The sequence below is a fragment of the Rattus rattus genome, chromosome 9 (assembly GCF_011064425.1).
Source record: "Rattus rattus isolate New Zealand chromosome 9, Rrattus_CSIRO_v1, whole genome shotgun sequence".
Taxonomy (NCBI): domain Eukaryota; kingdom Metazoa; phylum Chordata; class Mammalia; order Rodentia; family Muridae; genus Rattus; species Rattus rattus.
This window is the reverse complement of record NC_046162.1, coordinates 32,251,992-32,264,047: the sequence shown is the minus strand read 5'-3', so window position 1 is coordinate 32,264,047 and position 12,056 is coordinate 32,251,992. Positions and strand designations below refer to the sequence as shown.

General features: G+C 51.1%; 1 protein-coding gene across 1 annotated transcript in view; it reads right to left on the bottom strand.

Moving 5' to 3' along the window:
* Positions 1 to 215: 215 nt before the first annotated feature.
* Flt4 (fms related receptor tyrosine kinase 4) overlaps positions 216 to 12,056 on the bottom strand; it is a 41,114-nt gene continuing 29,273 nt past the window's right edge. The window contains exons 24-30 of the mRNA XM_032913942.1: positions 11,414 to 11,525; positions 9,639 to 9,738; positions 8,472 to 8,577; positions 7,574 to 7,722; positions 6,144 to 6,264; positions 4,179 to 4,264; positions 216 to 844 (exon numbers count right to left, since the gene is read on the bottom strand). Of these exons, the coding sequence (XP_032769833.1) occupies positions 646 to 844; positions 4,179 to 4,264; positions 6,144 to 6,264; positions 7,574 to 7,722; positions 8,472 to 8,577; positions 9,639 to 9,738; positions 11,414 to 11,525 (873 nt within the window). The 3' untranslated portion in view covers positions 216 to 645. The remainder of the gene's footprint in view (positions 845 to 4,178; positions 4,265 to 6,143; positions 6,265 to 7,573; positions 7,723 to 8,471; positions 8,578 to 9,638; positions 9,739 to 11,413; positions 11,526 to 12,056) is intronic.

Below are 12,056 nucleotides of genomic sequence, written 5' to 3'. Positions count from 1 at the left end.
TCTCAACACTCAGGGGCAGAGGCGTGGCCTCACTGTGATTAGTCATTGTGTACAAACAGCTACCACGAGCTAGATAGTTGCTCAGAGGACTACTCCTCCATTCCTCCTCCGAGATAGAAATGTCTTTCTTCGGCCCTCCAGGGCCAGGAGAAGGAAGCAGGAAGACGGTTGGAAGTGGGGGGACTGTGTGTGGAGGGGATCGTATCAGGCCAGGACATGGTGGCTCTGGGTTAGCTCTGCCTTGATTCATCCTGTAACTCTCAGACATATGTATTCCTTCCGAGAACCCTGTCACCCACCAGGGCGATGAAAACAGGTGCTGAAGAAGGATTCTCTGCCAGAGTCCTTATTCCGGGGCCGGCATCTGAGAAGGCTGAGCTACAAGGGAATTGAATGCGAGGGTGAGGGTGACTGCCCAGTGATATCGAGTTCAAGGGAGCCCTCGTGTCTGAGTTTGACTCTTCCTGGATAGGGAGGCTGTAAGGGGCAGGGGGTAGGGGTGGGACACAAAACACCTCTGGGCTGGAACTAGAGGAGTTGACTTCCCAGCCTGGGCCTCCAGCCTTGTCCTGCTAGGGATGTCTCTCCAGCCCAGCCGTCGGAGCCGGGTTGCAGCCAGGGGCAGGAGGCCTTGCCGCGTGTTCCTTAGTAGTTGCTGTCTGCGAAGAAGGTGGAGCCAGCAGACGGGCAGCATTCACCTTCTGTACACGGCTGGGAGACCTCCCCATACTCGTTGTTGTAAAACACCTTGCCTCCTTGTGCCCCTTGGGTGGGCCGTCGCCGCCTCCCCTGGAGGTCAGGGTGTCCTCTGGAAATATCCATGTGCTGGCCAGGATCTTTACGGCTGCCAAGACAGGGAGCATGGTGTTAATGAGTAAAGTGAGCGGGCCCTGGGTCAGGGTCCGCCTGGAATCACCAGACACAAGCAGAGCATGGTGAATGCGCAGAGGCTTCAAGACGAACACTGATTTGACATCAGTCGCACCGCAGACCGATCTGACTTGACGGGGGCAATTTTCCTTTCTAAAGCCTGGGCCCAGGGCTGTGGAAATGGCCAACATCATCCCCTCAATTCTGCTTCTTTAGGCCAAGTGAACCTACTTGCCCCAGGGCAGGTGAATCCGATTCATCTCCTGATGGGTTTTAGGAAAACCATTGCAGAGAATAGCGCCCTCTGCTGCCACTACTTTGAGGTGCAGGGTTCTTAATGAAAAGTCCTGTTTGTCTTGGAAAGTTTGATACTTGCTTAGGATTCTTATTTTCTCACCACTTTCTTCTTACCTCACCAAAAAGCATCTAAGGCGTAGCACATTTGCATGCAGCCTTTCTGCTCACTGCCCATTCGGAAGCAGTTGGCTCCCAAGACAGCTACACCTGCCTTGCCTAGCTCAACAAATGGCATCTCTGTAGCTCAAGCCAACGACGTGGCTGTGGTCCCTGATTGCCCTCAGCCTTCATCTCCAGTCCATCCAGAGGCCTTCCATTCTAACTGAAAAATGTCCCCACTGACATCTGTCTCCAGGGTAAGGCTCCCTGTCGACTCATAGGTAATCCTCCTGGCCTATGTCTCTACATCCCCTCTCACTTGTCTCTCTGGGAGGTGCTCAGAGAGATCCTTTAGTTAGATGTGACATCATGGCCTCCTCTTCCACTCCCTCCAAGTGTCCTCCATCACTCTTGGGATGAGCATCTAGCTTTGGGGCTGGGGAATGACTCAATAGAGAAGATGCTTGCTGTGCAGGTATGAGGACCAGAGTTTGGATCCACAGCATGTGTGTAAAAGCAAAAGCCAGGCAGCTGTGGCGGCCAGGCTGCAATTTCAGTACTCCTGAAGGCAGAGACGGGAAGCCTGGGGCCAGCCAGGTAGCTGGACTGACTGAATTGGCAAGCTCTGGATTCAGCAAGAAACACCCTCTCAGTAAGTAAAGTAGAGAGGTCAAGTAAGACACCTCCTGTCAACTCTGGCTCTCATGTGCATTCACGCATGTGTGCACCTGAATACACACATATACACATAAATGCATGTACACACTTGAACAGGAAACATACCGTATACAGTAAAAAAAAAAAAAAAAACCCCACCTAGCTTCTTACTAGAGCCTATAAGGGCTTGCAGGCTCCAGCCCTTGCCTGCTCCTGATCATCCACCCTATCTCTTATTTCCTTTAAGGTTTTTATAAAATGATTTATTGATTTTCATAGCATATCAAAAAACCCAATACTGGTTTTTCATCATTAGTAACTTTGTTTTTCTTTTTCACATTTATACATTTGTTTGCTTAGTGTGCATGCACGAGGGAGGGGAGGAGAGGAGGAGAGGGGTAGAGGGAGAAGGGAAGGGAGAGGAGGAGAGAGAGAGAAGAGAGGGGGAGAGAGGGGGAGGGAGAGGGAGAGGGAGAGGGAGAGGGAGATTTTAGTGGAGTTTAGAGGACAACTTGTGGTTTTCTCCTTCCATGTGGGTCTTGAGGACAGAACTCAGGTCCTCAGGCCTGACAGCAAGTGCTTTTATCTACTAAGCCATCTCCTGTCCCCAGATTATTTATTTTTTAAAACCAAATTGTTTATTCTTCTAGGTCAATCTACTTAGGTACACTTAATTTTCTTAATTAAAAACTTTAAATGTGTGTGTGTATGTGTGTGCGTGCATGTTTAATGTGCATAGATGTGTGTGTGTGTGTGTGTGTGTGTGTGTCTGTCTGTCTGTCTTCAGAGGTCAGAAGACGACATTAGAGCCTCTGGAGCTGGAGTTACCAGAAGTTATGAGCTGCCAGTTGTGGATGTGGGAAGAGAGCTCAGGTCTTTTGGAAAAACAGTACGTACTCTGAACTGCTGAGGTGTCTGTCTAGCCCCTAGGCATACTTTTAATATGTAGACTCATGTCTTTTATTTATTTAAAAAGTGAAAGCTTGTTTTTGGCTTATGAGTTTAAGACAAGTATGACTTGACTCCCACTGCCCACATTTTCTTTAGGGGGCTCCAATTCTGCACGCACCACACTTCTGCTCCTCTCTGCACGCCCCCCTCCCCGGGACTCTTATCTCTTTATTCGGATCAGTTTCATTTTCTTGGTTCCTTTCATTTCTTCAATTGGTCATCTGACCACTTAGACTGTTCCTGGAGTGTCCTGGTCTTCATTTTTGAGAGGCCTTATCTCCACTTTCTCTCGTGTTACTATCATTTTATATCTTCATGTTGCCCACTTGTATTTCGAGTCATTGAATTTCTGATTCTTGGTGCAGTGCTTGTTTCTCTATATACTTTATTATTCCTGGCTTACTGTGCTTAACGCCATCTCTTAACATACAGTTATTTTTATTTCATGTGTACGAGTGTTTTGCTTGCATGTATGTATGTACCGTGTGTGTGTATGTGTGTGTACATGTGTGTGTGTGTGTGTCTGTCTCTGTCTGTCTCTGTCTCTGTCTCTCTCTCTCTGTATGTCTGTCTGTCTCTGTGTGTGTGTCTGTCTGTCTCTCTGTGTGTGTCTGTCTGTCTGTCTCTGTCTGTCTCTGTCTCTCTGTCTCTGTGTGTGTGTGTGTCTGTGTCTCTGTGTGTGTGTGTCTGTGTGTGTCTGTGTGTGTGTGTGTGTGTCTGTCTGTGTGTCTGTCTGTGTGTGTGTGTGTGTGTGTGTGTGTGTGTGTGTGTGTGTGTCTGTGTCTGTGTCTGTCTGTGTGTCTGTCTGTGTGTCTGTGTCTGTCTGTCTCTCTCTCTCTCTCTCTGTCTCTCTCTCTCTCTCTCTCTCTCTCTCTCTCTCTCTCTCTCTCTGTCTCTCTCTCTCTCTCTCTCTGTCTCTCTCTCTCTCTCTGTCTCTCTCTCTGTCTGTCTCTGTCTGTCTCTGTCTGTCTCTCTCTGTCTGTCTGTCTGTCTCTGTCTGTCTCTGTCTCTCTCTGTCTGTCTCTGTCTGTCTCTGTCTCTGTCTCTGTCTCTCTCTCTCTCTCTCTCTGTGAAGTGTCCATAGAGACCAGAAAAGGGCATCTGATACTCTGGACCTAGAGTTACGAATGAGTGGAGCAGTGGTTTGTGTCTCTGAGACACTACTCACTTCGACCACACAAGTATAGGAAGGCACAAAGTCTTTTGTGTAAGGAGTGCTGGGCACCGCCAGGCCCCAGTGGCTTCAGTAGGCTCCCGCTCAGGACCCTCCCTAGGGTGGCATGCCCACTGTCGGAGGCCCTTACCTGAAGCTGCCTTCTTGTCTATGCCTGCTTTCTATCTGCTCAAACTCTTCTGAGGCCAGCACCATCCCGCTGTCTGTCTGGTTATCCTGTTGGGAGAGAACCAGCCAAGCCTGTGGATCACATAGGGGGCTTGCCTGCAGGGCAGCTGCGTCCCAGCCTGGTCAGGTGTCAAAGGACCTGGGCCTTGCTGTCCCCATGGGAGCCCAGTTAGGTGAGTTGTTTCTAGTCCATCAGAAATGTAGAGAGGGCCACATGTCTGACACGAAGGGGAAAACTATGGCCTGAGTGGCGAGGGCTGAAGGGGAGGAGCTGTGTCTGGCCCGTGACAGGAGTACAACGGGCATGTACTCATTCTGAGTCCCCTAGGCAGAACTGGAATCTCAGAGCTGTTCCAAAAGGTCTTCAGTGGGTCCTGGAGACATAAGCTTAAGTATCTAGGGATGCTCAAGGGTCCCTCCCCGATGACCTCATCAGCCATCTTCCTTGGGCAATAGCTCACTGACTGGGTCCAGGATCCATGGCCCCTTCTAGATGGACTTAGGTCTGAAACTATAGCCATTGGTCATCAAAGCCTGATCAGGCCTAGGGGCTCAGTCTCTTCACTCACAGATGGGCTCACTTGCCGAGCCTCCCCAAGCCTCACTCCACCCTCAGGTGAGTGGGTCCCTGCAACCTTCCTGGTCTCCATACCCCAACTGCTTTCAGTGACACTTGTATGTTCTGGGTTAGCACTGTCAGCCCCACCTCCAGGGGCATCTGTGGCCCAGGCTGACTGACTGATGCCGTTCTCTCTCTCCCCTCCCCTCCCCTCCCCTCCCTCCCCCTCCCCCTCCCCCCCCTCCCCTCCTCTCCCTCTCCCTCTCTCCCTCTCCCTCTCTCTCCCAACGTTCATATATATGCCTGTATACAAATACAGATGCATGGCACGGTGTGTGTAGAGGTCGGAGAACAACTTGAGGTAGTCAGTTATCTCCTTCTGCCATGTGGGTTCTGAGGAATGAACTAAGGTTGCAAGCTTATCTACTGAGCTGACTCACTGGTGGCTCTGGGCACCCTTCCCCCTTTAAAAAGCATCGTTTCAGCTGGGTGGTGGTGGCGGTGGCAGGCAGTGCCATGCCTTCAACCCCAGTCCTTGAGAGGCAGAAGACAAATGGATCTCTGTGAGTTCTAGGATAGCAAGGGCTACACAGGAACCCTGGCTCAAACAACAGCAACAATGACAACCAAAAACCCCAACTAAACAAAACAACAACCAAACCAAACTACCACCACCATCACCAACAAAACCATGGTCTCTGTACAGCTCTGTACAGGTGTGAGAATGGCCAGCAGCTGAGAGAGGACAGAGAGCTTTGAATGACCACCAAGATGCAAAAGAACTTGAGGTGCTCCCCGGATTCAATACTTTCAAGGATTTCCTGCAGGAGACAGATGCCTTCATGCCCACGTCTCATGGCTTGACACACAATAGGCAGGCGACTGCCAGCCTAGGTGCCATAAACCAGAGGACGGAACAGGAGGATGTGGTGCGTGTGTGCAGTGGGGTTTTATTCAGCCCCAGAGAAGAACAAAATAGTGTTCTCAGGGAATGGAATGAGCTGGAGGATTGCTACATTAACTGAAATGAACAGGAAGACTCGTATGGCATGTTCTCTCATGAGGGAGCTAAAAAAAAAAAAAAAATGACTGACCTGGAAGAACAGCCATTAATTGAGGTTGGTTGGGAAGAGGGAGAGGAGGTAGATAAAGGGAGGCTGGGTTAGTGCACCCCAGATGAATGTCTTGAAATACTGCATCCATTAATACATCCAATTTACACAGTGATAAAAATTAAACAGAATGGTTTAGAAGTCTTGTTGGCTTCTCTGTTGCTTGTGCTGGGAATACCTGATACTGTCCCCCACTTCTGAGCCTTCCTTGGCCCCATCGCAGCTGCACATCCCTCCTCCCTTCTCCTTCCCTTACCACAGAGGCTTTGTAGGTTGTAGGGGTCATGGGCAATTCTTCAAACGTCTTCATCCTGGAGGAACCTGGAGCCTTAGTCCCCCTGACCAGGCGCCCAGGAAAGGACACACAGTTGTAATATCTGTGGGGAGGACACAGAAGGTTTCGATGAATTCAGAACCTCCCCCTACTTCCCAGACTGTTTTTCTCCTGGCTGAGAAAGGCCTTCCGGTGAGAGACAGAGTGGGGCTTGGGTCCAAGGTTTGGACTGGTCCTCAGACCCCAACATTACACAGCTCGGCTGACCTTGGCATGCCCCCCCCGCCCTTTCCTGTGTTGCACTGTCAACCCCAGGCTGAGTATGGCGTGGAGCTGAGGCAGGTATGGCTTTCTCTTCAGGGTAGTCATCTTCCTGCTATTAACCACTGACTGGCCTGCCCACCTATGCCTGAGTGTGCACAGGTGTCAGTGTGCACAGGTTTGTGCACAGGTTGTTGGGTGCATGGGAGCAGCAGTCTGGTAAGGCCCAGCATGCTCTTCTGTCCCCAGGCATGTCCCTGCCCTGAGCACATACGGACAGGAGCCCCAGAGCCCCAGCCTCTCTGTCATGCTTGTGGGAACATGGACGGTGCAATATATTAGAGGAGTTAACTACCAATGCTAAGAAAGGTTGGGTCCAAAGTTCTACAAACAGGCTGTTTCACTCCTGAATATGGCGGATCGAATGTGTATGTGGCCTGCACTGCTCTTAGGCCTCGCCATGGTCTTGGGGGTATGCTGTGGAGTTGAAACAGCAACTGCACCCTGGGAGCATTCTTGGCCTAAACACAGTCTACTTTACTTTGCGTCTCCAAAGAGAGAGTGCCTAAGGTGGGTGCTCACTTGAAAGTGGGGAGCAGAGAGAACTGGGGAAGGCCTGTTGCTGTGGTTTAAATTTGACTAGAGTGTGTCTCCAAGGTCCATGTGCCGGAAGCTTCATCCCCCATGTGGGGGCACTGAGGTGGGGCCTAGTGCATGGGAACATCTTTCAGAAGGGACTAATGAGGGTCTCTTGGGACCCTGAGATGTGAGAGGAGTGGTAAGGGCCTCTGGCTTCCCCTGGCTTCCTCTGGCTTCCCCTGGCTTCCTCTGGCTTCCCCTGGCTTGTGTTCTCACCACATGATTTATTCTTCATGAATTTCTGTTATCCTGATGCCATCTGCCAGGAAACTCTCCCCAGAGATAAGCGAATGATGGTACCACGGTTTTGAATCTCCATTGATGTGAACTTAATGAACCTCTCTTCTTGCTAAAGTACCCAGCCCTGGGTATTTTGTTACAGTAATGGACTGAAATGCTCATGGGAGTCACTGCAAGTTGCTTTTCCTTAAGGACTCATAAAATATCCCATCTCCAAGCCCCTGCCACCATCAGACCCGTTCCCAGACAGACCTGGGGAAAGGGAGACTGACCTGGCTGCCAGGCTGTGGCAATGCATGCTGGGTGGACTGCTCTCAGCGTCAGCCTCCGTGATATGTAGAGCTGTGGTGGATGCCTGCATGAAGCCATCCTCCTCTGAGCTCTGAGAGCTGTGCAGGGCCATGCATTCCTCCTCCTCCTCCTCCTGGAAGGAATGGGAGACGTTTCCAGGATCAGTGGCTACCCCAAGCCCACCAGTAGTCTTAATGCTACCCGAGACTTCTGTGGTCCTGACCTCTGCCATAGGGTCAGTGGGTTGTGTGTGTGATTGTGTGCTCTCAGAAATAAGTGGGGCCATGCTGGGCCCTAGCACACTTTAATGCTCACAGCAGACCAAGCATGGAGTTTGCTAAGTGCCTGCTGAGCTAGCCTTGTTTAGTTCCCCAACATCCAGGTGGGACAGGATGCAGGATGGGTCTCAGTTGGGCAAACGTCCTCAATTGAGGTTCTAGAGCATGAGGTACCAGTCACAAGCTGCTACTTTTAGTATGTATCTCTGGGAAGGGAGACACAGAGGATATACAAGTTCAGTGTCTTGGTGTTCACCATGTGCTAGGAGGTAAAGGGATGTAGTACCATCATGTCTGGGACAGCATTGCCCTGCAGGCTCAGTGTGAACCAGCCTAGGGCTCCTTGTGGACAAAGATGACCTCTGACTATCAGTACGGCAGCTAGAGTAGGCGCTGCCAGTATTTGCCCAGCTTCATGTTGACTGAGTCAGAGCTGTGGGCAGTGGGAGGATAGGCCTATGGGCCTGGGGCCCAGAGATGTGTGACCTTTCCTTGGTAGCTGACAGGTGACCAGGGCTTAGAGGAGTTTGGAAAGACAGACAAGGTAGGGACCCAGGATAAGGCCAGGGGTTGTATTAGACCAGACAAAGATGGGGCTCACCTGCCAGCCTCCACCCTGAAGCAGGTCCCCCAGGATCTCCACTAGGTCAGAGAAAGCGGGCCTCGCTTTAGGGTCTCCAGACCAGCAACTCTGCATAATGTGGCGTCTGTGGGATGCAGATGGCTGTTGACCTGTGCACTGTGACCCTCCCACCAGCTGACCCCATCACTCCAGCATCTCCTGGATCTCTATGGCAGTTGGGATAGTCGGTGTGTCCTCCTAAGGTTCAGGTGATGGGAGCTTGAACCATCTGTCATGGTGATGGGCCTTTCAGAGACGGTGCCCACTGCAGGGTCATGGGGTCTATGAATGGATTAATGCTGGACTCCAGGGGTAGGGTCTCCAGAGAGCAGGCTGTTGTCTATAATTCCCTCGCTTCCTATTTCACTATGTGATCTGTCCCTCTCATGGGCTCCCAGCATGATGTCATCTGCCATATTGTAATGTACACAGGAGGCCCTCACCACAGCTGAGTGATGGAGAGGGACGTCTGCTCTCGAACTCTAAGAACAGAGTTAAACAAACACTCCTTTTCCAGATAAAGTGTCCTGTGTCCAGTATGTTATAGGAACGCAAAACGGACTCATACTTCTGTCCCTCATACTTGTTCTGTTGGTCCTACTTCAGATTTAGCACTGGCTGTCCCCTGCCTGTCCCTCATCATCCTCTAGCTGTCCCTCAAGTGTCACCTCAATATCCTCTCTTCCCCTGGTTACCTGACTTTCTAGTGCTTATCAGGTGCCCCCAGGGTGTCTGTTCCATCTCATTATGTAACTACCACCTGTGTGTCTCCTCTAGGGTAGGGGCCTGGTCTGCTTTATGGGCTCTGGACTTCCAGAGGATGGCATAGCAGTGAGGTCCAGGATTGGGGGTATGTTAGTGGATGAATGGATGGGATCACTGTTGGAGTAAGACAGTGCCTACTACCTGTGTTATACCCAGGTGCTGTCTCCTGGGCTCGAATTCCATCTTCTGCCTCACAATTCATGATCCCCTCTTCCGTTGTGTGTCCCCGTGCCTGCCCCAAGGCCCTCCTCCATGCATGCAGACTTCTCTTTCTGCCTTCCACCTCATGATCTGCACAGACCCTCTCCACTACCCGTTACTGCACAGTTCTTTCCTGGTGCCTGGCCCCCAACAACTGAGTGGCCAGTCAGGAGGACTCACATGGCAGGAGTGGCCAGCTCTGGGGCCCTCATTCGTGTGCCGTCTTTCAGCCGCTGGCAGAACTCCTCATTGATCTGTACCCCAGGGTATGGAGAGGCCCCTGACGGAAGAAAGGTGGTGGGGTGGGTGGGGAGCAGTTTGCCCTTTGTTCAGCCCAGCCTGTCTTGTTCCTTCCTCTCTTGTACATTGCTACCGGAGTTAGTATGATGTCTCTACCCAGGGGCTGGTCTAGCTCCCTCCCCATTCTAACTCTTCATCCAATTGAAAGAGGCTGGTTGGGCTGGAGAGATGTCTCAGCAGTTACGAACACTTGCTGTGCAAATCATGAGGACCAGAATTCTGATCCCAAGACTTGTGTCACAAGCTGGGTGTTTGTCTGTAACCCCAGATTCAAGCAGGGCAGAGGTAGGAGAAACACTGATGATTGTCAGCTTCTAGAATAGCCAAGAAGGGGAGGAAGAGATGGCTCAGTGGTTAAGAGCACTCGCTGCTCTTCTGAAGGTTCTGAGTTCAATTCCCAGCACCCACATGGCAACTCACACCTGCCTGATGCTGTCTTCTGGTGTTTACATGTACATGCAAAGTATCCATACACGTAAAATACATAGATAAATCATAAATCAATTTTAGAATAGCCAAGAAAATGCCACGTAGGGTCCTGGTAGGGTGCCACTCACAGCCACATAGAGTGCATTTGTGGGACCAGTTGCTGAGATGGGCGCTCAGCCTCACAAAGTCCGTCTGCATCTCCTGCTCATCGGAAGTTGTCTACTTCCGACTTATGAGGACCACTGCCCTGGTGTCCCTGTGCTCCTCATGGGCCACCTGCACTACCGTGCCTCTCTATTATTTATTTGTGGATTGTTGCTAGAGATTGACTGCCCCAATGCATGCTAAGCCCACTGAGCTGCACTCGAACCCCTCTTCATGTGGCCCAGCTCCTTCCCAGTCCCCGTGGCTCACCCAGCAGCCCAGGGACCCCTGTACTATCTAGAATCTTTCTTCTGTTTTCAGTAACTGTTTATCATGGCTGCTGTTCAGTGACATTTATGTTTTTGTTCATTGTCTTTTATCCTTCACGGGGTCAATTTCCATGTGGGCTTTGTGTAAGCAGGAGTGACTGAATGAGAAAGCCCCCTCCCCCAAAGCATTCATGTATCAGAATGCTTGGTGACCAGGAATGGATATATTTGGAAGGATTAGGAGGTGTGGCCTTGCTGGAAGGTGTGTTACTGGGGGTATCCTTTGAGGTTTCAAAAGCCCACACCAGATTCTAGACTCTTTCTCTGCTGTCTGAGGATCAGGATGTAGCTCTCAACTACTTCTCCAGTGTCATGCCTACCTTTGTGCTGCCACCTTCTTTGCTATGTTCCCTGCCATGACGGTAATGGACTAACCATCTAAATCTGTAAGCGAGCCCCACATTAAATGCCTTTCTTCATAAGAACTGCCTTGGCCTTGGTGTCTTGTCACAGCAACGGAGCAGTGACAAAGACGCTGAATGAATACTGAACTTTCTTTGGGACCCATGGTGAGTGAAGAGCCTGCCCTGCTCAGCCTCAAAGTACTGCCAAGAGAGCCCCTTTGGGAGGCAAGGTTCTCTGGATAGCTGGGCCAGGCTGGGCAGAAGGTGAGTGGGTGGGCTTTCTGTGACCCACCGCCTGCCTCAGAAGGCTCTGGGCTAATAGATCCATGTACAGCTACAGTTGTGTGATCAACCTCTGGAGACAAGTGACCCCCTCTTCTCTCCTGGATGGCACCATGCTCTTACTCACCCAGTGAGAAAATCTCCCACAGCAGCACTCCGAAGGACCACACATCACTCTGCGTGGTGTACACCTTATCGAAGATGCTCTCAGGGGCCATCCATTTCAGAGGCAGTCGGGCCTGGGTGGGCGGAAAGAGATGTGTCTTGTGGTGGAAGACAGAGGGCTAAGGTCAGACACCAGGATACCCACAATCCTAGGTTCCTTCTGTGAAGATCGGGTCTTCCCTGGAGTTGCCCTAGGTGCCCAGATCTCTCTCCGCATCCTGCTCCCTCTATCCCTCCCTCCCCTCCTTCCTTCCCTCTACCCTTTTCTTCCCCTCCCTCCCACTTTTATCTTTTCCTTTTTCCCCTTCCCTACCCCCTTTGCTTTTTACTCTGTCCCCTCTTTTATGTCTCTCTACCCCTTCTTCCTCCCTTCTCTTCTCCCTCTTTCTCCTCGTTGCTTCTCTTCATCCTCTCTTAAGCTCTTAATCATGCTTCCCCTCCATCAGTCTCCCTCCACCTTATTGCTTTATCTGAGAGCCCTTCCAGACTGGCCTCTGCCTCCAACCCGGTGTTTCCAGCCCTTTTCTTGAACTCTTATGGAGGGGGGCATGCACACCTGCCCCTACCTGCATTTGCCTCCCACACCTAGGAGTCAGCACCAAGGA